At 37.0% G+C, this 27,922-nt stretch overlaps 1 protein-coding gene across 1 annotated transcript in view; it reads right to left on the bottom strand.

The window, feature by feature from the left end:
* The window catches only part of ADCY2 (adenylate cyclase 2), a 213,817-nt gene that overhangs the window by 145,985 nt on the left and 39,910 nt on the right, over positions 1-27,922 (bottom strand). Inside the window, exon 3 of the mRNA XM_071553661.1 lies at positions 2,888-3,049. Coding sequence (XP_071409762.1) covers positions 2,888-3,049 — 162 coding nt within the window. The remainder of the gene's footprint in view (positions 1-2,887; positions 3,050-27,922) is intronic.

Genomic DNA, 27,922 nt, shown 5'->3' with positions numbered 1-27,922 from the left:
GGAAATTCATGATAATCTAGAAATACACTCGCGGGAGAAACAGAAATTGGATACTATTGGGTCTGTCAGCCTACTGGCCAGAAAAAAATGAGATGCAGAAGCTGGGTGGCAAGGCTAGACAAATTCCTACTAGGAAAGATGAACAAAATTTTAATATTGACAGTCAACAACCATGGAAGAAACATGAAGGCTTGTGGAAGTGTATCTCCACCACTGCCAATTTTTATACCAAGATGGATTCCCTCTCCCCAAAAGACATGTACAGGTCTAACAGTAACCAGAAGAGAGTCTGCTGAAAAACTGTTTACCCCAGTAGCAGGCTTTTATCTTTGTATCTCTAACTGCAACCAACACTGGATAATCAAGAGTATCCTAAGCTTTTCAGCTTTAGTGAAGCCACTTTTTGGATGTAAAAATCTTTGAGAGGACAACAAAACCAGTAAGATAGGAGCTGCCAAATCTCAAAATGAGCGAACATTTCTGAACATCAATTTTCCTCTACTGATAGAGGGAAGGTATAATTAACTTTCAAAATGCTATGCCATGCCAATCAGAGTACTTGAAAAAATGCTGAAAAATTGGAGGGGGTCCAGCAGAGGGCTATCAAAAGCATTATACAGCAGGAGAACCTGACATAAGAAGAAAAGGTTGAAAGAATGTTTGTTCAGAAAAGAGAACAGAAAGCTCAGAGAAATCAAAATCTTGCAATACATATAAAGTAACTATAAAGGAGATACAGGTACTCTTTACAGAAGGATACTTGCTATTATATAAGGTAGATAAGTTATAATATCCTATATCAAATTGAGGTATATAATTGACAAATGTTCTTTCTCTTTTTAGTGTAATCAGTATCTCTAATCTAAGCCCTTATTTGTGGTCTTGATTTTCACAAGAAAAGAACACAAACATTTTTTTGCTTACACTCCAAAGTATAAACAATAGTAATCTAAAACTGTACAGAGGGCAAACGAAATGAAATGAGATTGTGTCATTTAGTCCCTTCCATGCTTTCACAAGAATGCACTTCACTCAATACACCCAGTAACTGCCAAGCTATTCATAACACAACACATTTTACAAAGACAGAATAGCAAATTAATAGCAACCTGGAAATTAAATACTCTAAACAAATCTACAAATCGCTGAAAGACTTCTACTCTTTCGGAATGGAACAGGAAGTTATAGAAGAGCTGAAAGACACTAATGGTACATCACAGACCATAATTTATTTCTTTTGATTCTGTAGATATTAGGCGTCTAAAAACACAACATCTTCTGAGAGTACTGTTTTAGACATATCAAATGCTAATGGTCCAGAAAGATAGGCAGGAAAAGTAAATAATTTTTGCAACAGCAACTTTAACCCAAATTAACTTTAGAGGAGTGGGAAACATTAATACTGCTTTAGCAGTATGTCTATGTCCAGAATAAAAGCCATAGGTTCACATAAAACCGGGAATAACATTTTCCCTGATTTATTCCACTACAAATAACAATAACAGTATTACTGAATTACTGAAATACTGTATTAACTGCTGATGACCACAGTTCTTGCTTAACATACAGCATAACTTTGCAACCTCCACAAAAAAAACACTCAACTAATCCAAATTAGCAAGAGAAGAGCAAACCTACTTCTCTTATCATTTACGATTTCTACAGGGAATTACATCTTAGAACATATTCTGTTTATCAGACTTCAATTTCAACATTCCATAGAGCACAGATCTGCAGCCGAATCTGGAAATAAAATGCATTTTCCTGAACAACAATTTACAAGGCAGGACTTTTGTAAAATCACTGTAATTTAAAAGTTATCCTTTGAGGCACAATGTTTTTCAAAGTAAGTCTCAAGTAACTTAAAAGGTAAAAACTACTATTTGTCTTCAGTCTTAATGCTATTCACAACGAACAGTATCATGTCTTTCTTGTTCTATTAGTATGTTTATAAAAATGTGTTTACTTTAAAGCTTCAGTATCATTTTGACGCAAAAGCTAAAATAATTCTGTTTTCCTGAGATGGCATAACTATATCAAAAAGGAAACATAAGTATTTGTTTTGCAAAATGAAATCTAAATTTTCCCTTAAAAACACTGATTTCTATCAATGACAGCTGTGATTGTCACAATACTACAAGTAAAACTGTAATATTTCACCATTTAAAAGATCTGCAAAAGGGTAAGGAAAAACAACTCCTAATATTGGGACTATTACATATTATTAATCTGCACTATGCCAAGTAGCAGATTATCAGAGTTACAATCCAAAACCCAACTGCAAGCACAGATGGGTTCCCTAAATGTCACAGTCTCTGGAGCCAGCCAGTCTCCCTCAATCATTGGGCCCACCCAACCCAGATGATGCTGTAAAATTCCTATAAATGGCTGAGAATTATAGGAGATGAGACCTACAGCAGACTTGGAGAGGGCAATGTCTTCACAGCAGATCTTTAACTCAGTGGACCTCAGGGTATTCAAAGGAACAATGTGAGGGGATTTTGAGTCAAAGATAACACTTTGATGCCTGGAAAAAATCCTTGGTCTTGGAAGCTAAGCTTTAAAGAGATGAGGAGAGGAATAAAGTGGTTTACAAAACAGAGGGGTGATGCATCTACCACAACACAGCTGCATCACATAGTTTTTCAAGGAAGTTTTTACATTGGTAAGAGCTATGTGGCTGTAGATTCTACCGCTTAAGTGTGCAATTCAGCAAGACATAACATCCCTGACACCTTCATTTTCAAAAGAGAATTACCTCTTAATTAGCAATTCAGAAACGAAGACAGAAGTAAGTTTATACTCCCAAGCTCCCACTAAGGCACACGTGGCTCATTTACCAGGCTATTCAGCACACAATTAATCATTAATTCCACAAAACACCTACCTGCCAAACCAAGTGTTCCTTTACTACAGCTGTACCTGACAGACAGACGCTGAGCACAATTGTATGAGATGCAGAGGTCAAGACGCTGGCAACTATAGCATCCCTCATGTTGAAGGGCAGCATGGTATACACCACAAAAATGATGAACAAGAAAAATGACACCTGTGCAAGACAGAAAGACAAAAAAAGAAGCATGTCAAATTTACTTCATAATAACATTTAAAAATAGCATTTAATTTTGAACTCTCTTCAAAATAAAGTTACACAAGTTTTTAGAGGAACATTAACAACCAACCACTGCAGAAAATTGATTTATGAAGAATTAATTTTTAAAAGTGTTGGGAAATTTACATTGTATTAGATTTAAGAAGTGCAGTTGCAAGATACTACATCGTGGTTTCAGACCTACACAATACTCCAAAGTTTTCATATTTACCTTCAAATTTATCTTTTCAAATTTTATTTTGTTAACACCGTTTACAGGTAAAGAGTAGTTTTGTCAGGACTGGTGGATCCTCATTGTGAACTGCATTACAAAACAATTTACCAAATCCCTCCATGGAGCCTTAATTTCAATACAGAGAGATTTCATACACTCTGATGCAGTAAAAATTCAAAATATCTGACATTATGGAAAAAAAAAGCCCAAGTTCAGCCAAGCATTTTGGTTTAATAAGAATATATTTCACATGTATATACATGACCTATGCTAAATTCCATCAAAACACTACATTTTAAGATTTATTTAGTCATGAAAAACATTTTCAGAAAATCCCAGTCCATATGCAGAATTTCCTGTTAGCTTCTTTTAAAGGATAAGGATACCAGTCTCCAGACTAACTTTATGGAACAAACTCCCCAAATGCACAGTCCCACCTGCAAAAGGGATTCCTTCACTATACACAGAAAATACGTATTTGATGGTATGTGTATGTTCCAATCTCCACCACACAGCTGAGAAAATGTAACTAGACTTGGGACACAGGTTTTGTATACATGAGAAGGCAATTCTGAATATGTGCCAGCTCGTATATAATTATATCTCTATGTAAGATTTTCCATCAGTTTTATTTGACTTGCAAGCCTATTCACCATTTAACTGTTGTATATGCATGTAGCTCAGAAAGCTCCCAGTCAGGTGTGAGCAATAATAATTTGCTTCTCCCTTTCCTTCCTCTCAGGTTGTTTTCTACACATCTGCATGTAATGATTTCATAGTCAAACCTAAGCCCTATGATATGTGTTCCTACAGGACAGTGGAGAGACATTCTTTTCCATCATGAAGACAGAGCTGGATGGAGAAGGATGTCCACTTCTGTGCTCTACTCATCTTTCTCCAGTTCCTCCATCAAGATTAATCCACCCTCTTCCTCATCTCTCATACTCATTTCAGTGCTGCCTAACTATCCCATATGCTCAAGTCAAAAAGTTCAATGGCATGAAATGAAACAGAACTACACAGGAAATGAGGGATAACAAGAAAATACAGTAACAAAAAGGCAGAGCAAAAGCTTTGCTACTCTACTCTTCCAATCTACCAGCTGGTAGTACAAGGAAACAAAAGTGTTTGATTCCTTTTTGGTTTCAGTTGTCCCTAAAAGTTTTAACAGTGATCAGATGTTAATAAAACCAACAGCAAATGGTGTACAAATTCAGTCTAGGTAAGAGAAGGGTTACACAAGTGTGATGTTTTAAAATTGTCCTGGCCAAAAAAATGAACTGTGATACTGAAAGAACAGATAGTCCCAAAACCTGGGAAAGTATGGCAGGCTAAAAAATGCACATGCCTACAAAAGGCTGAGAAAAGGACTATAAAACTGGTCAGATTAGCTTTAATTCCTATAGCGGCAACAGAGAAAATAATAAAAAATTCACAATCAAGATTTCTGAAAGTTAAGAAGAACATAGGTGACAGCCAATGTGATATTGCTGAGAACAAATTATGTTAAAGCATTCATATTTTCTGTCATGATAACAGGCATTAGTATAGGAGAAAACACAAATAATGAGTTAGGAAGCAACAAGGGATGTCCTCTAATACAGGCATAAGAAGAATGGATGCCAGAACCAAAATACCTTACCAGCATCTAAGACTGGTTGCCTAAGACATTTCCAGTTAAAGGCCAGGCTGGATGGGGCCCTGAGCAACCTGGTCTAGTGGAAGGTGTCCCTGGCCATTGCAGGGAGGTTGGAAGCAGATGATCTTTAAGTTCCCTTCCAAGATAAATCATTCTATGAATCTATGATTAAAAAATGGTTTGAAGAATAATCCTGGACTCTAGTTTGGGAAGAAGGATTTCAAATGCCCTCATCTTCAGTGATTTTTCATGAAAACAAGGTTTTGTTGTGTCTAAGTTCAGTTTTCTCATTGGCTAGCGGGAAAATGGCATTCACATGTTTGTGAAAATTTTATTATTAGAAAAGAAAAAATTATCCTTCTCTAACTGTCTTGTCTCCAAAAAAATAGCACTTGCACATTTTTTGCTAACTGACTTTATAGCCAGACTAAATAACTCCCTCCATTTGTGAAGTGTATGCTAGGTACTTATTAAAACACATTAGTGGATATAAGATAGCATATGATGCTGTTGTTTTGCAATTTTGACATAAAACAGCCTATTAAGCACGTAAAAAATATTTTGGCATTTTGTAATATTTCTAGTGGAATCAGCTGTATCAACTCCAAATTTGTTGTATATCTGTAAACAACTATCCATTTTTGAAGCTACCCCACTATTTTCCTTGTTCAAAATAAATGGATAGTTTTAACATTCCACAACTACAGAGAGTGCTTTTAGAAGGTACAACCCCTTTGACACTACATATTCAGACTTCAAGTTCTCCGTTGCTGAACTTCAAAAGGGCTGGGTTGCACTGGAACTGGGTTAACAAACACTTGATAAAAAAGTGACTCGTCAATTCTCGTATTTGCATTTGAAATCTGAGTATCATAATGCTGTTGCAAAGCAGAAGAGCTATCAGTCATGCTACCACAGAAACTCATCCAAAATACACGTAGCAAATGGCCCCAGCCAATAGCTCTTCCATTCTTGGCCATGCTGCTTTTCTCCTACTTTCAGTAGTGGTCTAATGACTCAAGAAGATGAGAGCTCCATTTATCACAGAGGTTGCTTTTTTATTTCACCATGGCTCAAGAATATTTTCCCCATGTTGACTGAAATAAGACACTTCTACCCTTCATCTTATTTCAGACATAGATAATATGTGAGGCTTGGGACCTTACAACATATTTCAAAATGTCAGTGTATTTCAGTTCAATATTGTAGAAGTAGATACTCAAAGGCTTCTGAGCAGGTAGAAAGAGGAGACAGGCTTTCTGGACTGAGTCACAGTCTGCAGAATGGCCAATGGCCCTGACCATTGATCTTTTTCATGAATGGCCCATTTCATTATCTTTTTATATGAACTGGCAGAATATTGAAAGTAGTGATGCCAAGCTCTGAAGGACCTCAGTATCTCAGACTTGCTAATGCTAATGCTCATCACTGGATGCCTGCACTTGGGTGTCTGTACCTGCCAGTAAACACAGCATTAATTTACAGGGCACAGTTTTTTGACACTATTAAAAGGAGCCTGTTCCACCAAAGTGTGACATAATCACAAAGCCTGTCACTGTGTTGAAACTGTGTTGGAAGTAATCTTTAATGTGAGTCATCACTATGACTGCCTAGTTGAAACACATTTTTGTTTATGTTATCCATTCCTTGGAGATGGGGAGTGCTTGAGCATAGCATAGCATGTAGCATTCACTGTTGGTTAACACTGGTGTAACATCCTACACAGAAGTATGTGGCTTTCCTGCTTTCACTGAGGGGTATCCAGGACTCTGGCCCATCACTCTTGACTGTTAGAGCTTAGCAAATTTCAGATGTGTTTGCTGCTCTCCATATTTCTTCTCCCATGCTTCAGCAGGGCCACATTTTCATCTACTATGTAAGCAGTTCTTTTCCATGGTGATTTAAAGGACGATGCGCTGCCATAGTGTAGCTGTCTAGATGGGTACGTAACAGACTATTTTTCTGCATATTTTATGCAGCTGCTTTCAGAAGGGTAGTGAAAGTTCTCATACAGATTGCTGTACTAATGCCACTAGAGGGAGTTGGGCACCAAACGGTATAATGACACCATGTTGCGGGCTATCAGTGATGATCATGAACCTACAAAAAAATTCATTCTTGTCACAGAACACAAGCTAAAGCTGTAAGTAAAAATCTTCATGGCTCATGCAAAATAGAAAGATTCAGTTTGCACAAGATAGAGAAGAAGATCCTTCCTTAAATGAAACCCATTCTGAGTACTTTTCATGTTGGCAGTTTTGTCCCCAGCTTCTCCAAAAATAAATTCACTACTACAGCCTCTGACCTATACTGCTGACCATGACCTAGGAGAACTGGGATGACGTTGATAGTACTACTTGGTGGTTCACAGACATTGCTGTTGTAAATGTCACTAGTTTGGACTGTGATGGCACAAACTGCAGTGGGCCCAAGCTGTGAATCCATGCCAAAGCCCATGGATGTAACCTGCTCTCATAAACCTTGTCTCCCTATTGTCACCAGTTTCTATTCTGAGTGGTGTTGCCTGAACTCTGAAGGGTATTTGGAGTAGAAATTTTAACATATTTTACGTATTAAAATTCTATTTCCTAGCATATAGAGTATCACAGGGAATGTTACTTTTGACACTGGGGACAACTGCACAAAAAGATACTAATCATTCATTTTATCAAGTTATGTTCCAACAATGACTCACAATTTCCCATCTAGACATTCTTTTTTTAAAATTGTGTTAAGATAGTTAATCAAAACTGGCTTGGCATGTGTAAAATTCACTCAATTTAATGTTACTCTGACCAGAATTTCCCACTGAGGAGTGCAACACCTTGGCACTGAAGCTGGCATGCAAATCTAAACATGCCATTGCAGTATGAGTTAGGGGAAAGCACTGCTTTGATCACAGCCAGGAGTAAAAAGGCTACAGTTAATAAAATAACTGTAGCTCTTTGGGACAAATTCAACAGTGGTAGCTTTTCACTGTGTAACAAGAAAGACCCTGTTGCAATAATTAAACTAGTAGACTACAAAAACTGATGCTAACTGGGCCAGCCCACTACAGGACCATTTCCAGAGGTTTTTCAAGATCAGCTTCCCCCTTACTGTGTAAAAAAAATAAAAATTTATCAGGTAATTAAAGAGTTTTCCCTTGGAAAGACACTTAGACTACAGCCACTGACTTCAAATGTTGTCTGTATACCTAATTTCACAGAAGAAGACTCTATAGTTTTTCTAAAGGAAAAAATAGTTGCAAATACTATGTTTGTGGTTTAATACAATATATGTATTAAGGTGTCAGAAGGGTATTCAATACAAGCTATAAAGTGTATGTTAAAACTTTATGTTGGCAGAGTAAAAGTTGCAAATGTGTAAAGATCTCTGCCATTCTACTTCTGAATTCCAGCTCCCAAAACTTGTGACTCCAACTTCTAAAACCTGGGCAATGTTCAAAGAACAAAACAAGCTACCCACATTAAACAAAAAAAAAAGATTCACTGAGTACTAAAATCAGCTTCTGTTCTGAGTCATCTACAAAAAGGCTTAAATTATGAAAGCATTGGATAAGGTGAAGGTGGAAATGTTCACCAAAACCCTGAAACACCAAAAAAACCCAAGTACTCAATCAAACTAGTAAAAAAATTGGTTGAAAAAGATGAAAAGGAAGGACACCTTTACCTAGAGAATAATGACTTTCCTCAACCTTCTGCCACAGAAGATCGCAATGTACCATCAGGATCAAAAAGAGATTAAACAAATTCCGGGACACTGTGTCCATAAACTAATACTAAAAAGACAAGGCAGGGAAGCGTACCCTCTGATGTTGCTAACACACCTGTGGAGGCTGGGCAAGGTATGAAGGAAACTGGCCACAAAAAGTGATCAAGCGTGTGCTCTGCATTTTAATAGCAGCTTCTCTTGCATTTCTTGGAGATAGCATACTGTGCTAGATGGACCATGGTCTTACCCTGCAGGAAGTTCCTAGTGTTCTTGTGTTGAGTCAAAAATGCTTCAAAGAAAAAGATAAAGCAGTTATGAGACAGTATCCTCCCTGACTTTAAAATAAAGCCAGGCAATTCAGAAAAAGAACTGAAAGTCCAAGGAGACTATGAATAGAAAGCATTGTAGAACCATTTACTATCTGGAAGGGAACTATGAAAGGAAAGTTGAACTTTGACAACAAGAGGATAAAATATACAAGAGGCTACATTTTCACTCATATAAACCCAATGTTTCTCAAGTGCCTAGTATGCCATAAATCTCAATAATAAAAACAACAATTAGATTTTTTGCAGATTTACTCTACAAAATTATGTCCACAATAAATTATTACTTCACACATTTTTACCAAACATAAAGTTTTATTTTCCAGTAATTGTCATAGAGGTAATAAACAACCCCGTAAATCATGCTTTGCTCTTGATCATAGAGAACTCTCAAACTAATAATCCGTTCTGCACAGGTCTGGGTTTAAATGTCATCAGGAAATAAATAGTCATTACAATCTCTGCCAAAAAATTAACCACAACTATTAGCAAAAGGGGACAGAATAAAAGCAAGTTCATTAAACTATCACCTAAAATGGATATTATAAAATAACTGTGCAATAAGAGACCTTCAAGTATGCTCCTAAAGTCACATATTAATCTGACAATAAGATGAAATACTCCAGAAAAGGAAGGAAAATTCATATTTGAAATAATCATGATATAATCTGATTGCATGCTGTCTGCTGTATGGTTGCTTTCTATGTCACGGAAGTTTTGCTTTCACTGGATGAAATCAGTAAAGAGGGACATGGGATCTGAAAGGAGTGACCCAAGGAACAGCAGCAGTGACTCAACGATCCATAGTAATTTTTGGTCCTTCCTGCTACAGTAAGGGACTGAGCTACCATCATCTCCAGCAGATTTGAGATTATTTCCAAACTAACTCAGAAAAGAAAGAATGCAGTCTGCGCTGTAATATCTGTTCTTGCTAACATTCTCTTCCTCACTTAATTCTTTTCTTTCTGCTATATCCTATCACTCTTATTTCAATCACATCATAGTCTAACTAGTCAAGAAGACACATTTGTTCTGTTACAATGGTCATAAATCCCCGCAAGCAGAAAGACAACTTCATGAAGTACTGTATAGTCCAACAATGACAGCTGTTTGCAATGATTTGAGACTCTAACTGGATCAGATGACAACAAGCCATGCCTTTGGTATTTTCAGTGATGAAACAAGTCAAAAGCATCAGACATAGTGAACACATTGTTCATCCTTGCAGTTTTTTCCCTCCTGTGCTTTCTTCATAAATATTAAGATCAGAAACATACAATTGCAGCCTGATTATCACAGGTAGCATTTTCGCTAAAAGGGGCAGTTGATATCCTCTTTAATGCTAAATTAATAATTTTGGGTTTGGTTTGGTTTTTTTTTTTGTTTGGTTTTTTGGTGTTTTTTTTTGAAATCTAAGGACAGTAGAAAGGCATTACAAGACATTGATAAAAGCAAAACCTTGTCTTTCCATGCCACCATAAAAATAAAGCCAAATGCATTTAACTCTTATTAACACCATGCTGTAATACCACACAAATCTAAACTCCAATTAAATTAACACATTTTAAAAGTGGAAAATCAAAAGAGATCAAAATGATTATACCGTATATGTAGACAGACTGAAGTCCGCAGAAGTAAATTGTAATTTCATTTCAATTATTAAGGAGCTAATTTTACAAAACTCAAGCACTGTGCCTCAAATTCAAAAGGCATTTAAGAACACACGTTGAAAACATTTTCAAAGTTTCTGTGAAGAAACATACACAACTGTGAAAAATATACATAAAAACCCAATTTGGTTAGAGAGGATGTGAAAATCCATGTTAAAATACACATGCTTGCACATACACAGAAAATATGAACAATTACAGAAATTAATAGAAATCAGAAATCAAATAAGCCAGTAAGGGAGAATCCATTACATTTCAGGAGGTCCAAGGAGCTTTTTCTACATGTTAGGCATGAAAGAACTCCAACAGTGAATTTCTTCAACTATTGTAAGAGAAGGTAAAACTTTTAATTCCAACAAAAGAAAAGCAGAACTGCCAAATAAAAATGACTGTTAATTCTTTTCCAGGGATTTAATTTCAATTGAAATTCAAGAAAACAAAAATTGGGTAAAACAATTACAGGGTAATTTATAGAAATTCATAGAAATTCAACTTGTTTTGATAACATAGATGAGCCTTCACTTGAAATCTGTCAGAGGTTTAACCCATTTTACATAAAGACTGAAATGGGAAAGATTAAACCGGAAAGTGGCTACACAGAAATTTTATTAAGGCTTGAATTTTACCTGACATACAAGCAGATTCACCATTAGCACAGTCATGCCAAACTTCTCTAACTGCCTTCCTGTGTCCTGCTCAAGGTCAAATGCTTTTCTCAGCCCAGGTTTTTCACAATGAGCTTCTTTTCCTCTGAAATCCAAACCTTGTTGTCACAGCGCAGCTGGGATTTGCTCTCCAAAGATTTTTGTGGATTTATTTTGAAATTGTGAATATAGCAATGTGGAAATCAATCAAAAATTATAATAATGTCTTTCTAACTGAGAAATTGTCAGGTGAATCTCAAACACACACACACACACACACACACACACACACATATTGTAATGGAAATTAAAATATAATACTGGTCATTTCAGTATATAAGTAAATATAGATTGATATTATTTAATGTAACATCTGTATTTAAAATAATACTATGTAAAATTTAAAGTAATTTTGCAATAGAGTGCAGCAGTGGAGCATATCCTTAGGCTGGGTGATCTAAACAATCTTGATAATCCTGATTTAAAATACAGAATCCTTCATATTTTAAATACTGCAGTTATTTTTATAGAGTGTTCACTGATTTAATGAATAAGGTAGGCCCAGATACTCAAGGACTATTGATGTGATTTCATGTGCAGCTCTTAATTGCAGCTATCTTCTAATTACAAAGAGATTCATTATGTAGCTGTAGGATTAGTTAAATGTGGTAGACTAAATTAATCCCAGTAGGATGAATATAGAGAAAAACTTATCCCAGTCTGTTTTAACAAGCATGGAATTTCATGTCTCACTACGTTGCAAATATTAAAATTAGTCAACAATCATTTCCATGTTCTTGTGAAGAAGGTTATGCATTGCTTGCTGAAAAGACTGTGTTGTTTCACACCTGCCATTTCACACCTTTCACACTGCAAAGCTTTTTCTCTTCAAAAGTTTTCAGTGGAACAATTTGTCTGAAAGTCTGGGTCCCCAAAGGAAAAAAACAGCATACTCAAAATCTCAGAAAGCATGACACAACTTCCAAAGGAATCAGAATAGCACCTTTTTACAGTAAAATGTCTCTAGTTGTACAGTAGTAGTATACCACACTCAGAACCAGAAAAATTATCTGAATTAAATCACAAAATATTTGTCAGATTTCTTCACATAACAGAATCAGAGTAACTTTAGGCTGGAAAGGACCACTGGAGGTCATCCAGTTCAACCTCCTGAGTGGTTTAAAAGGTAGACAATGATCAAATTACTCCATATAAAGGGCACAAATCTCAAATTAATTTATTGCTGTCTACAAAAAAAAATGTGTATTTACAGAGCGATGAGTTAATTAAAAGAGACAATAAACAGAGAATTATAAAATAAAAACCTAAACTGTTGTAAATTTTTTTCTTTCAGTAGGAAATAACATTCATATTCTTAATGATGATATTCAATCTTGCCAGCAAACAGAGCAAGGCAATTCCTGTAAAATGAGAGGAATAGTTTTAATCTCTTTATTGACATACCCAATCACAAATCACCAATTCCAGTCAAGTTCCTAATAATAGCAGGTACAACTGGAAGAAAAAAGCTGCCAAAATTACATAGTCACAAATTGTTAAAAAAAAAAAAAAAGAAAAAAAAAGGTCACATTCTTCCTAAATTATGACACAGTCTCACTTTATGGAACCACACAAATTTTCCCATGAAAAAAACAGCAGGAAAATAAAGGCAAGAATTTGCAGATACTGTTGGGAATGCAATGACAGAGACACTCCAACAGAATTGTAAAATACAAACGTGCTCCTTGCAGTTCTTGAAACAATACAATACTGATCTTTTCTCTTTTTTAACAATCTGATTGTTCACATGCACAGAAATAGATGGAAACACAGAGACATCCACATTAACAGATATGGCTAAATGCTACCTCCTAACCAGTGTTTGTGGATCATAGTATAGAAATGAAGGGAAACCATGCACAGCATGTAGAAGGATACAGTCATAAGATGATATTTTCAATATATTTCTGAGGAGATGGGCCAACTCCAAATAAATTGTCTACATCAAATCCAAAGTCACTGCTGACCAGATTTAGTGCTAACAAAATAAATGAAAAAACAAACAAACAAAAAAACCCAAATCCCCATGCCATGCACTTAAGAAGCTGCAGGACTTCACTTTCAGTTAAAAGCCCTTAGCATTTAAATAGTCCAGAGAATTAAAGTTTAAACTAAACATCAGTCCTACATCCTGCACTTCTTTCCCAAGCAGCCTATCCACACACTACCATCACCAATAAATCTATATCAACATCCATTCTTACTAAGCTGCCTCATTCCTTCTCCCTGAATGTATCCACAGCTGCCTGGTCAGTGGTAGAGAGGAATTTTAAAACACTCAGCATGAAAAAAGCTTCATTTAGGTCAGAGGGAAATGTTTCCTTTGTTTTGTTGTGTTTTCTCAGATGGAAGAGGGGGACTACTTGGAAGCAACAGGATATATTTTTTCTTCTACCCATTACCATTCCAACTGTCTGCCACTATTGAGTGGTAGATTAAAAGTCAGGAAAAAGACTGATGAACACTGTGGGTAATATAGATTAGTAAACCAAAGGTATTAATTCCACTTAAATGACTGGATACAGCAAGACTGACAAGCTACAGCTATAACATACATTGTAAGATTCAAAGACTGAAAAGACTGTACATGGAGCATGAACACTGCCATGACCAGTGAAGGAGAGTGTTTCACCTCACATTAGGCTGGCAATTTGTAGGTTGATAACATAGCACTGGGTCTTTGAATGGTTCAGTAAGGGGATACTTAATAACTCTCTCTGCCATCAGGTAGGAATAGCTTTATCTAGGCAAGAAAGGAGAAAAGGATGAGGTGAATCTGAACACAACCACAGACCTGGTTGTGCGTAAAAAAAACACAAATGTTCAGATCAAATTTCTGTTCCATGAATAAAAATGTAGAGTTTACGTCAGAACAGGTTTCCCGTGCATAAGAACCACGATGCCCAGCCACACAATTAGATGGATACTGCAAACAACAAAACAAAATGAGAGAAGCTTTGGAGTTAATCTAAGGATAACTCAACCTAAGCTGATCTTCAAAAACATTTATAACTGGGCAGCCTCCTGTTTTCCTGTTTTGTAACCAGATTGCTTATTTTACAGTTATTTAAACCCGGATTGAGTTATGGGCGACTGGTAAGTTATTGGCAAATACGATCCCTGCCAAAGTGGTAATCAAGTAAGATACTGAATCATCCTCTCAGAGTGCTCAGTACAAGTCCAGAGAATGTAAAGAGAAATGTCAAGCTAGAAAAAATGCTTGAAAACTGTGTCAGTTGGAGTTTGTATGGAAGAGATGTCTTTTGATGACAAGCACACACCAATGACTTCAGAAACACATGAGAGATGACCTTACCTCCAAGAGTCTACCAGCAAGTTTGGAGTACCTATGAAGATAATTCAGTTTATTTAATCTAATTCATTGCACAAAGAGTCATAATTCACATCCTGGGTTTTTTCACTCTAAGGATATCAATGAAAGCAACATAGTTGCACCAAAACGCCATGCAGGTGACAGAGAACAATTAATTGTATACACTGGATGTTCAAATTCATTGATAATTATGTATCTCCCAAGTTTACAGATGACACTGTCTTAAGGTGCAACATAACTATGTTAGGAACATGTCAGAGCAATTGGTGAGCTCCAAGGAGTCACAGACAGATTAGATAAATATCATTACCCCTGAAATAAGACACCGTATGCCACTGCATCCTAACAGCAACTGAAAGTCCTTACCAAAAAAGAGAAATGGAGAGAATATCAGGTGTCACAAGATTTCAGCATTCCCATACACATACTTCTGAACATTCACAAAAGTACTTCTGAACTCCCATTACAACATATAATTATACACATCTTACAGACACTGTAATTATTTCGCCAATATGACAGGAGAAATCTGAAGCAGAACTCCACAGCTCAGAGATGCAATTTTCTACACTTTGAAGCACTAATGGACAAATCTCATTCTGCGCCCAGTCCACCTCTGCAAGCAACTTTTTCATAAAGGAATAGTTTAGTGAAAGCTTTAGCTAAAAATGGAAAGAAGCATGAATTAAAGATGACAGGAATAACATTTAAAAACAGAGCACTATAAAAACTGGGGCTTTCTGTGACCCCTTTCACAATCCTGGTTTATCTGAAAAGAGAAACAGCTAACTACATTTCCACAGCAGGCAATATTTGTCATCAACATACAGAACTTGAATAAAAAATCATTTATGTATCCCCTTCACTATTTTTAGGTGAAATTATCATTATCCCTATTAAAACGTTCTTTTTTACCACAGATATTATTATTAATTTTATTCTCGAGACATTTTTAGTCTATATAAAAGCCATGCAAATGCTTCTTTTCCAGATCAGGGATTTTCATTTACACCTTCATATGAGATGCTATGTTCTCTTCTATACCTAAACACACAAATTCTTTGAGCAGGAAACTTCTCCCAGTCCCAGTCCAATCATATTACTACAGATGTGTGCATGAATTTTCCTTCAGACTGCATCCTGGAGATTCACAGCCCAAAGAATTAAATTTGCTCATTCTTTTCACTCCTGACAATGTTACTAGAATACATCAGCTTTCCCTTGTTATCATGTAAAGTTACAGAAATAGTTTACTTCTTTCTCAGTAATTTCCTTCCTCTTCTTAGGTGCTACCAACATGAAAGTTTGAGTTTGTCAAAAACCATGCTCTCCATAGTCAACGTTATCTTTGTCAAACATTAAAAAAGAGTGCAGTAGCTTGACTCTTCTCACAGCACATATCCCATAGAAAGGTAAAAAAGAAAAGCACCATTCTGTTGCTCCCACACTCTGACAGATGTTTCCATACTAGATAATGGGGGGCTGGGGTGGGGGATGGAAGGGGGGAAGACATGATTTCATTCAGATGGGATTGGCTAGGACTAGGAAATGTTGAGAATGCAAGAGTTCAAAGTCCCTTTCCATCCTCATGCATGAAAAGCCAAATTGGTCATGCCCTTTGAAACTTTATAGTCAAGCTATTTGACAAGCTTATTTTTAAATGATAGTCAGACATTTTACATACTATACTATACCATACTATACTATACATATTATACTATAGTTGCCACTCTTCATTGAATAGTAATGTTTTTTATTTCATTATTTACTTTTAAACAAAAACCAGAACAGTAAATCTTTCTGGGGAGCAAAAAAGTACAAGCTTACTTCGGCTTAGCTGGTTATACTAATTGGTAGCAGCAGAAGAGTTAATTTTGATATTCAATAGTATGAGAGCAGAATCAAATTTGAAAAGTTAAGAACTGATTTAGATTGAGGAAGTCAAACTAAAATTTCTAAATTTTTTTTTTTATTTTATTGACTGAGTACTTTAGTATCCCATTTAACTAATTTCAGTAGCTGCATAATAGCTAAAAAGAAAAAAAACTTGGAGAAATCATAAATACAGTGAAATTGAGCTAGGAGAGGAACAAACCATCAGATCTTCAGAACTCAAATATGTAGAGGAACAGATGTCAGAACTTTTAAGTTAAAATATTATTATATGAGAGAAAATTATTAGTCTAAAATGAATGAGAAATCACAGCATGCAATAGCCCAAGTGTAATTTTATCAGCAGCTTTTCTTTTGCAATATAATACAGTGGTTTTTTACTTAAACCCACTTATCTTTCTCCCATACTTTTACCTAAGGTCCACAGACTCATTCACTTAAGCACTGCAATAAATGAAAAGTACATCAGTTTCTGCAGAAGTAACATTTTCAGTATGCTTTATTTTCTATTTTCTCTCCTCTCAACTCTTCCTATTTCATTTTGGAAAACATTACTGAACAAAACATGCAAGTTTCACCTAACAAGAAGAATAACAGATGGTCTGCCAAGAAACTGGGGAGCATCAGTACCTCCTCTAATATTAAGCTGGACAGGCAGCCCACAGAGCTGTAAAAGCTTCCAGTGATCCACCCTGATCAAGGCAATGTCTACAATACTCACATAACTTATAATGTTAAAAGGTTTCATCTATATTGCAGTATTTCACATGCTGTGCAGAAAAATATCTTTAATATATTCAACATACTCTGCATATGCTATCAGGAGTGGAGGTTTTAAATGGAAAAGAACTGACTGGTTTTAGGTAGCTCTTATGCAGCTACCAGAGATGGTTTATCAATATCTACTTCCACAGTTCAAAGGTTCAATATATTTGATACTGCTATGGAAAGACACAAGTGGTGATTGGTAATAAGAAAACAGGATTCTCACTTTTCAAATGATACTCAATAACTATTTTTAGTTTGTGTTTCTTCTTCTCCATATAAAGAAAATATCTCTGCATTTTCAGTATAAGAGTATGAAAGACTGTGATGTTTAGTGTAAAAAAATATACTTTCTATTCCCAAATGCTCTAACCTCTATTCCCAAATGCCTATGTCAGAAAAATAATTACAGAGACAGATAAGATCCCAAGCCTCCAAACCCAGCTGCTGTCCATCCTTCATGATGACATCAAGCCTTCGCCTCTTCTACTCACTATTTTGTTTGAGATTTGGGGGGGAATTGGGGGTTTTGATTGCCTAGCAGCAGCACAAAAATGTATACTAGAAACAGTTAATTCTGCCTTAAAAACAAAGGAAAAAATGCACAGACCCAGGCACAGAAAGTAAAATAATTTGCAGAAAATGGAAATGGTAAATGTTTGTAATGGCAGCACACTGGACCTGAGCTACCTATGTTTCTAAGCTCTTCCTGAATTTTGGCGCAGGCAAAATGGTCTTCACTTGTGAGATTTTTACTTAAGTCATTGCCAAGCTAATGCCAACCTGTAATGACTGATTATCAGAGAAATAAGGAGCAAGACAGTTAAGTGCTAAGTCAGCACTGCCCTGGCATTGGCCACTCATGGCCAGTGTTCCTCAGACATGCCTGTGCTCCAGCATGGGTCCCTCCTGGCCACAGTCTCTTATTAAAGTGACAGCAGGTGGATTTAGATTAGGTATTAGGAAGACATTCTTACTGTGATTGTGGTGAGACACTGGAACAGGCTGCCTAGAGAAGCTATGGATGACCCATCCCTGGAAGTGTTCAAGGACATGCTGGATGGGGCTTTGATCAACAGTCTAGTGGAAGGGGTCTCTGCCCGTGGCAGGGGGGGCTGGAGCTAAATGATCTTTAAGGTCCCTTCCAACCCAAATCACTCTATGTATCTATGATTCAGAAGGATGCCCATATCCCTTCCAAGTGCATACCTCCAGCCATATGTCTCATCAGCAGCCTATTCCTTCCCATATCTTCCCAAGACCATCTTGCTGCCTGCCTTTCCCACAGCAGCTGCAGCCACTTTAGAGGCACTGCACCCTGCTGTGGCTGGCACACAATAAGGTGCTGTCTCAGCTTAAAAGAAAACTAAGATGTCTATCTGGACTAGGAAGGGGGCCTCTTTCCCAAAAACCACCACAACCTTTGAAATTAAGTGACTTTAATCAGAAAATGTATAGAAAAGGATAACAGTTCTTTACTGCAAATACATACATATATATATATAACCAACACTGGAACAGAACAAACAGCAACACTGTAACCAAAACTTTCAAACAAATCAAGTTCTATCTCTGCCCCTTTGGTGCAGTTGTATTTACAGATAGAGGGAGGCGATGCCACGCCTCGGGAAGCAGCAGCTGCAATAAGTTACTCACGGGCTCTGGCAAGGCAAAGATGAGGGCAGGGAGAGGCACTGGCTCCGAAACTCACTTGGGAATGTTAGCCACAAGGACAGGATGAAACCTTTCCTGTGGGCAGGGCATAGACCCATCCCTACCATTCTTTGCCCGAAAAAAGCACTGGGGGGTGGGGTGGGGGGTGGGGAAGGGACAGCAACTCCTCTGCAGATGGTGTCGGCCCCTCGAGGACTCTGCATCAAATCCAGGCAGCCGTGACTGTTCCCTCCAAATGGCACAGGGAGCATGGAATCGGGGGGCAAACCAGAAAAAGACCTCCTCCCAGTGTTTCCACCAGCCCAGCAAACAGCAGCTGGCACCCATGCAGACCAAGGAGAGAAGCATGGCCAGCACCAGAAAAACCTCTCTCTCCCCCTAGACATCTCCCAGCCATGACGCTGGGAGTACAAAGTTATCAGCCATCCCTTTTTAGACAGTTGGCTGGTTCTGGGAGCAGGTAGTGAGGGGCTGAGCTACAAGAAGCCATCTCGTCCTGGCTCTTCAACTCCCAAACCACTGCGTTGGTAAAGGAGAGAAAAAAATACTCCATGAAAGATTTTGAAACTGTAACAGGGACTTATATTGGTTTCAGAACTATGTGGACACTGCTGTGACCAGCACAGGGCACCCTGCAGCCCCTACTACAAACCCCTGCCATATACTGCCCCATATACTTCCCCGAAACACTCTCTTTGGAGTTTTAGTTATTGTTGGCTTGCGGCTTTAAAAATAAAAGTATTTTGAAATAACTGATATACAAGTGTTCTGATTACAAATAATTAAATGTGCAAATACATTTACTTTTAAGAGTCTATACCTCTGCTAATGTTTGAATTTACTTCTAAGTAAGCTGGTTAACAGTTCTTGAGTGGCTGCCCACAAAAAATATTAGAATTACACAGCTGTCACTCTAGGCAGAACTGCTTATCACAAAAAAGATGCCTACTTATCTAAATATGCTGCAACAAAGATACCTCTGTGTGCATTTGCAGAGTGCAGTGAAATGAAATCTAAACAGGACTCAAGGCCAAAAATGGAAAACAAAGAGAGGTAACACTTTAATTATGAGGCTAAAGAAAGATAACAAGTATCACTCAGTGCATATTCATAGCACTACTTAATTAAAGAAAAAATTATTAAATCCCAGTATTTTGGAACATTTCACTTCCTCCCTTTTCAGTGATTTGAACTTCAGTAAAGCTTAAAAATGAATGACCACTGGGCACACCAAAGTCTTCACGCAGCTGTGCTCTGTTTGGGTTCCTGGGCTCTGGATATTACTGTTTCTCTTTCATAACAAAAGACTCCTCCTGCTGGATCATGTGAGCCAGTCTCACTCCCAAATGAGCAATTCTGTATCAGAAATCCCATACTACAGATTTACAGAGCAGAAATACATACAACTAGTGCATCAATGTGAAGAAAAGACTAACCAAGCAAAGCCAACTACAGTGGCAAAGCCACAGGCCCTGTTCATGTAGTTCAGTAATTACAGTAAGTACACACTAATGCTGTAGAAACAAACTTAAATGTTTTGATTTTTCAAGGTGAAATACTCTATCAATGTGATCTTATTTGTCCAGAGACTCTGAAAGGAGCCATTAGAACAAGCAAAAGTCAAGTAGACTTTCAAATTTTCCTTTGGATCTTAGTAAATAAGGAAATTAAATTCCAAATAAAAATTCCATTGTTTACAAAACTAAGTCCATTTGATTATATCAATAACAAAGGAAATAATTTAAAACTTTGTTGTTTTGGGTTATTTTATGGCATTGTTCCTTTAAAAGCTTCTCTTAGAGAAACTAAAATGTGCTGCATTAAGCGCTTCCCTTAGACTAATAAGTACATCCACAAACCTTAGAAATTAAACACTTCACACCTTCTGATATGTCATTAATTCCATCCTCTGGGGAGGTTATGGAAAAATAATAATTAATGTACTGCCAGAAAACAGTCTCAGATTTCAGGCTATTTCCTTAGCTACCAATTGATGTGTTAGTTATTTTCCTTTTATTAAATGTGTAAATCAATGGTCACTATTTTTTAATGGGAATAGTAAACAGTTTTTTTGATTTAAAGTGTCCACTTTAAATCTGGACCCACATCTCCACTCAATAATAATATGCTTTTAATATGCTTTTGAAATGCTAGCCTATATGTCAAACAAAGGCCTCATACAGATTCTACTTTTATTAAAAGGATTCTTCTTTTAATTTTCCTCTATGAAATCTGATTTTTTTACAAGAACTTTCAATTCACCTAAGATTTGCACTTTGATGGGTGAATTTTCATTTTATATTCCAACCCTCAAAATCTTGAAGAAAAGGTTGTTTTTGACTCTGAAGAATTAATGTAAGGCAATAATGTTAGAAAGGTAACTGAAATTCCCTAGGAATGGTAAATTCAGCTCTTCAGTCTTCTTTCTGTTACACCTTTTCCAATCCTTTTCTACTTATTTATTTCTTAATTTTTTGATTTGCAAACCAAGCACAAACAAAGACACATCTCAGAATACCAGGTCATTTGGCACAATCAGAAATACTTCCATAGAAAGTATTTCATAATGCAGTATGATTAGTTACCAGCAGCACATAATGTGGTTTCTTTCCTGTTCTCATTTAAACTGTTTCACAGTAATTTGCTTCTTCAAAGACTTAGTTAAGATAGGTGCTAGAGTGTCCTATTGGTCAAAAATTAGGCTTTGAATTGAGTGGCTATACTGCTTAAACAAATCAAAACATCTTTTTCTCCTTTCTCGTCTTTCTCTAGGACCCCATTTACCAGTTTATCTCAGACAAGAATGACAACAGTGAAAAGAAACTTACAGCATTTCTAGTCTGTTTTGTCTACTTTCTGACATACTTCCCTGTTCAAAAAAGCTAGCAGAAGTAAACAATATAAAAGCCCTGTTAAAACCCAGGGTTGGAGATGTGCAGCCCTCCATACAAACTGCAAAACTAGATGCCTGGAGACCTAAAGAGCCTTAAGAAGTGAACAGAGAAAGAAGTCAGAAGGAGGGGAGCAAAACAGTCTTGAGGGTCATTACCACCTTCATGAATGCAATCATCTTCATTCCTCAGGGGGAGAGGGGGAGTAGGAGCAGCAGCATCCCAAATGCTGCTAGTTCAGTGGTGTATTTATGTTTCAGCAGCAGTGGTATAAAACTCACATCCCTGAGCCCTCAGTCCTCTTCCACAGCATATTCCCAAACTATCACATGCAAGGAAAACTAGCAGTCAACTTCCCAAAACTGCCTTTTGAGGGAAATCGCCCTTTGAGGGCAGCAAGAACATTACAGTATATTTGTATTGTTGAAAGAAGACACTGCTCACTGAAGTGAAAAGGATCCTCTGGACAATCCAATTCTTTTCTTTATGTATGCTGACTTTGTGAATGCTTGCATTACTGACACTAGCACAGCTGCCTGCTACTACTGATATGCAAGAAGAATCAAATTGTGCAAGTCTGGTAAAAATGCTTGCTTAACATAAGAATCAAGGTATTGCAGTAGTCCCATATATTAATGTCATTTTCCTCAAAAAAAGAGTGCTAATGAGATGCAAAACTCTATTGGTCCTTTATTTTCAGATTGCTGTCTTCCATATATATCTTCGAGGAATAAGGAGCTAAAATGCAGCATTTAGAATTCTGCCAGCAAGTTCCCTATTCATCTCTGCCAAGAACAAATTCACTCCAATGCAAATATTCCTCTTACTTCCACTCCTGCAACCTAGGACTTAAAGCAATCAAGAAAAATTCTGTGCTGATTTACTTCTGAAATAAAAACAAATCACTAACTACTGTGGAGTTTGGTTAAACAAGTTGCATGCTACCATCTTCTCTTTTTGATGCAATTCTTTATGGTTTGTACTGTTTTATGAAAGGAGGGAAAAGGATGAACAATGCAATGGCACAGAATGGTTGCTCGTTCACAGGGTAGGAAATTAAATAGGGTCTTTCATCCATCCAACTAACAGTTTTTCTTGTGTGGCATTATAGTTGTACTAATATGCGTGGTAAGTCTGTCCTTTGGAAAAAGACTTCTCAAAGAGAGTGAAACTTCATTTGGAAGGGAAAATGATCCCAGTTCTTGGAGAGTTTTGGAAAGCAATTTTTCTCATCAAAAGACCAGACTTTTTGCACATCCTCATTACTTCTCAATCTGTCCTTTCCAAGCTTGTTATTGAAGTGTCCTCTCATCTTGAGACTCAGCACTGTTCACACAAATCTTTCCCCTGCCTAACCAAATATAAACTTTATCTCTTACCGTTGTAGTGTTTCTCTAGCAGTCACTAACAAAACAAAACAACAATAACAACAAGAACTAAAAAAAAAGCCCAGAAAACAAAGACCAACAAAAAAAAATCAGACTGGCTTTGCTTCAGACAGAAAAAGACTACTTTCGACCTGATTTCTGGTTTACTCACATGAAGATTATACCCTGTATTGTCTTAGCTCTTCTATCTGCACTCATTAAGACCAAAAAATTTATTCTTCTTAGCTGAAAGCTAGGATTGTTCAATGATAGAGTCTGTGATTCTTTTACTGAGGATCCTAAGACACAAAAATTAAAAATACTTACATTCTCTCCTCCTTCTAAATTTACCTTTTACTTAATTTATTTGTCTGTAAAAATCCCACACCTTTTTTTCACTTGTCTTTCATCTTTCTCCCCAACATCGTAAATGTTCCAAATCATGGCAGTTTTTTCCCCTTTCTGGTGCTATCTTCAGTAAGGAAAGCAGTATCTCCCTATTTATGAAAGTGACTTCTCAGTTTACAGTATGAACTCTGAAGACAGAGCTCAAGCAGGCCTTCTGGAAAAACAGCTACTAGCGATACACAAACATACACCTGTGTGAAAGTCGCCGTGCAGGGTGGGAAAGATGTGCCCTTGGAGCCTTCACACCCTGCCTAGGAAGATAAACCCATTCCTCCTGGTAGAGTACACTGCAGTTCCCCCCTTCCCCATGTGTCTGAATTTCCTTCCGCAGCAATGTGGAAAGAACAATATGTACCCAGGTCTTGTCAAAACATGCCATTCGGCCAGGACTCAGTCATGGGTATCAGATCTATGAGGTGTACCACAGAGTAATAAGATACAGTCTCTCAGGCCTAAATGATATAAAGGCTGACTTGCTTTCTCCATCTCTCTCTCTTCCTCTGAGGCTTTCTTCTTACTTAAGAACAGAAACAGCCAAGACTAAGAAACTGTTAGGCAATGTCACAATGGCCAGTCATTTGTCAGAAACAGGGAAAGCAGCCTCAAAAGAGCTTTTAACAACCTGAACTATATAATACTGCTAAGTTGTTGGTAGAGTCAACCTGCCGTCAAAATGAAACTATGACTTCTCAAAGACGAAGGAGTTTATTAAAATGTTTCAAAGACAGGGAGGCCCAGGAGGCCACATAGGAGCAAAAGGGTTTGAGGGACAGGAAAAGATGATAGCTCATCTCAAGGCAGATGATCAAACAGCTAACACACCTGCAGTCAACCATACCATACCTGCTAGCCAGGGACATCCATGTCGAGCAGCAATATTTTTAAGTACCCTGCAGACCATACAGCAAATATTACATCAACTTGCCTGGCTTAATCACATGAAATGTCCCACTGAAGTACTTATCAGTAGTAAAAGCACCAGTTGTAAACCAGTCCTCTCCTTACCTACAAAAGACAGCTGTCCATCAAGAATACCAATTTATTCCACTCAATTCTGGAAAAAAATTAACTCACATCCACTGAAAATAAGAAAAACTCCATTTTCAACATAATTCAAACACTGATATCCTTAAGATCATTATGGTACTGACATCTGCTACACTTTTGCTTCCCTTCCATTGTGTCCTTAATGTCCATTGTGATCACAGCATTTCTCAGTAGGACTGATGCCATGTAGCACTTGTTTTTCAACATTGACAAAAATAGGTAATAAAAATCTGTAACACATAGTTCAGTCTTCTTCTAAGTGAAAGACAAGCAAGGCTCAATTCTCTGCTTGATTCACGTTTACGGAATCAGGCAAAAAGGATTTTTTCCTAAGTAATCCATCTTGAGATGTTTCTATGAACAGCACAGAAAGCCAGCTTTTCTCTTACCCCTTATGCTAGCCTGCAAATGAATGAAGACACTATACATTTATACATACCATTTCATGAGAATATTCTTTTTAGAAGCCATATTTTGCAAGATAATAATTGTTTTGAAATGAGAAACCTTTTATAGGCTTTCCTAGGAGAACAGACCTAGTGCCTTTCAGAAAACTCCCAGACATCTCTACTGTACAGGCAATGTATTTATAAGAGATGGTTTATCTCACAAAGCCATAACTCGCCTATTGGCAATTGCAGAGACCAAATACACTCCCAACTGTGAAATGTCCCCTCGCAACTTCAAAGGCTGGTTATATATGAGAAAATAACACTGAGATCATATTTAAAAAATTTTAAACTCTGCTCAGCCCATTTGTCATTTTTGGAAAGACCTGAGCACACATCATCTTATACTGTTTATACAGGGATTAAAAGCCATGATGATTATACATAAACTTGAGCAAGATGAGGCATGGTAGTGTTTGTCCAGAAGAAAAGCATAGGCATAACATTTCTGCATATCGATAATATGAGAGTTTTGGGGGGAAATTAGCAATTATCAATTACTCAGATGGAAATAAAATTATGTTACAGAGTTATTCATAAAGAGTTCTAAAATAGCCTCCTTATCAGTCCTGGTTGGTTTTTTCTTCCATCAACGTCCTCTAGATTTAAATCAATTTATACTAGCAACAGCATCAGTCTTATCCAGGCCCACATGAAGCACTAACACAGTTCTCTCTGTTTATTTTCCTGTCTGGACTGCTGCTGCCCATGGTGAATGAAAAGATGCCTGTCTTTCATAAATGTTTGCTGTTGGCATAACTTCTTTCACTGACTCTGTTTTCAAGACTAATGACTTTCATTTCTAGTTCAGCACCTTCCAGTATGGTATTTACTTAATAAAGCTACAGCAGTATATCAATCTAAACACACTTAGCATCTGGCCTTCAGTGCTCATGCAACATGGATTTAAATACAAGGTAAAATATCTACTTCAGTTAGTCGTATTTTACACTGGTCTTTTGTGGGTTGGGGTTTGGGAGATGGGTAGGATACCATTTTAATTAAGAGAGATTTAGTTTCTCAGTTTTATGACAGAACATACACAAACTCAGGTAAATCAACGACCCATATGATTTCTCTAACAATTCACATCTCGGAATGCACAAAAACCTCACAGAAGTTCCTGGGAACAACAACTGTATTTTAAGGCTAACATTTTTAAAATCAGCTTCATATGATATCTGCAGTCCTGTTTTCCTCTAAAAGCTGATATATAAAATCAGTCAGAAATGTCAGACAGAATAATTGTTTAACCTTCAGACTTACTGGCAGGTTCTAGTTGCTTTCTCTCTGCATTTTTAAGATAAAATTTGGCTATCAAATAAATCATTCCTTGGCAGTTCTGTTTTTCATTACTGACCAAGTTATCTGCAAGAAAATGTCACTTGTCCTGCTAAAATAGGAAACTCAATACATTACATAATACAAAGAATCTTTTTGAATGGTTTAGTATTTTTTATCATTAGGTAAAATAATCAAATGGATGCATGGATAAAAGTTATCATCCATAAAACGTGTTACGTTATAATAAAGTTTATAGGCTGCTCATACAGACATAACTGGGTGATACAAGGGAACAGCTCCAACAGGCAAACACAGGAAGAGCAAAAAAAAGAAACCAACCATGCCTGGTTCTCACTCAATACCATAATTTCTGTCCAGTTTGAGGGTTGGGGTTTTTTTCCTGAAATAAACACTACTGGCTGATTTGTGATGAACTTTAGACCCTTTGTATGACTTAGGAATTCTGATCAATTCTATGATGTCAGGGTGCAGCATATACTTAAAAACTGTAAACCAGAAAGCTCTCTGGCATGAGAGGCTTCCAGTGGCATCCAGCAGCTAAGGGGCAATTGCAAAACTTCAACTTTTGACATCGCCTCAAGCAACAGTGGTTAACATAAGGGGAACCAGGAGTTCTTCCCAATCTCATAAGAGAAGAATGCTGAATGGAATATCCCAAGAAGGCAAAAAATAAGTCTGTAAATATTAAAGATACCTGATAGACAGAGGATATCTTTGACTTTTTCTGTCTACTCTCCATGTATCTACAAACTATCTAGACATTATATAGCTATATAAATAGTTAGATATTTTGAATTTGAAAACATGTAGTTGCATCTGACAGAGGCTATTAGGAACTGAGAGAAGAAGATGGGAGGATGTGATGTTAATCCATTATGCTTATAGTGTCAGAGAGAGCAGCAATTACAATTGGGAAATATGGGAAAGAGAAGCAATATTCCACACTTTAAATGACACAGGCCTTACAGCAGTGCCAATTCTGTGTTACACAGAACACACCCAATGTTTCAGGTTGCTAGCTAGTTCAGAAGTACTGAAAGCTCTGACAAGTTTCTTCTACCTGATACAATTTTTTTTTTATAGATGCTATATACTTTTTTGAAGTAGTCCAGAACAAGGCCAGCTGTATTCCTCCAATGAGAATATGATTATGAAATCAAAATATGAGTGTTCACTCCTAATTTTTTCATCTGCTGAACTCCTGACAAACCCAGAACAAAGGCTCCAAACAGCAAATGGCACACACAAAAAACAGTTCCCAAGCTGTTGCTGTTGTCAGTGTAAACACTCAAGCAGGAATGCTTTAATACCCCTGATCCAGAGGTTTTAAAACACTTTTCTATAAACTACAAATACTCAGACTGACATCTGGAACATCAACTGCTTTCCTCCTGCATCAGACACTGTCAC

This window comes from Pithys albifrons, chromosome 4 (assembly GCF_047495875.1).
Source record: "Pithys albifrons albifrons isolate INPA30051 chromosome 4, PitAlb_v1, whole genome shotgun sequence".
NCBI classification, from domain to species: domain Eukaryota; kingdom Metazoa; phylum Chordata; class Aves; order Passeriformes; family Thamnophilidae; genus Pithys; species Pithys albifrons.
Note: the sequence above shows the minus strand (reverse complement) of the source record. Positions and strands in the feature narration are given on the sequence as shown.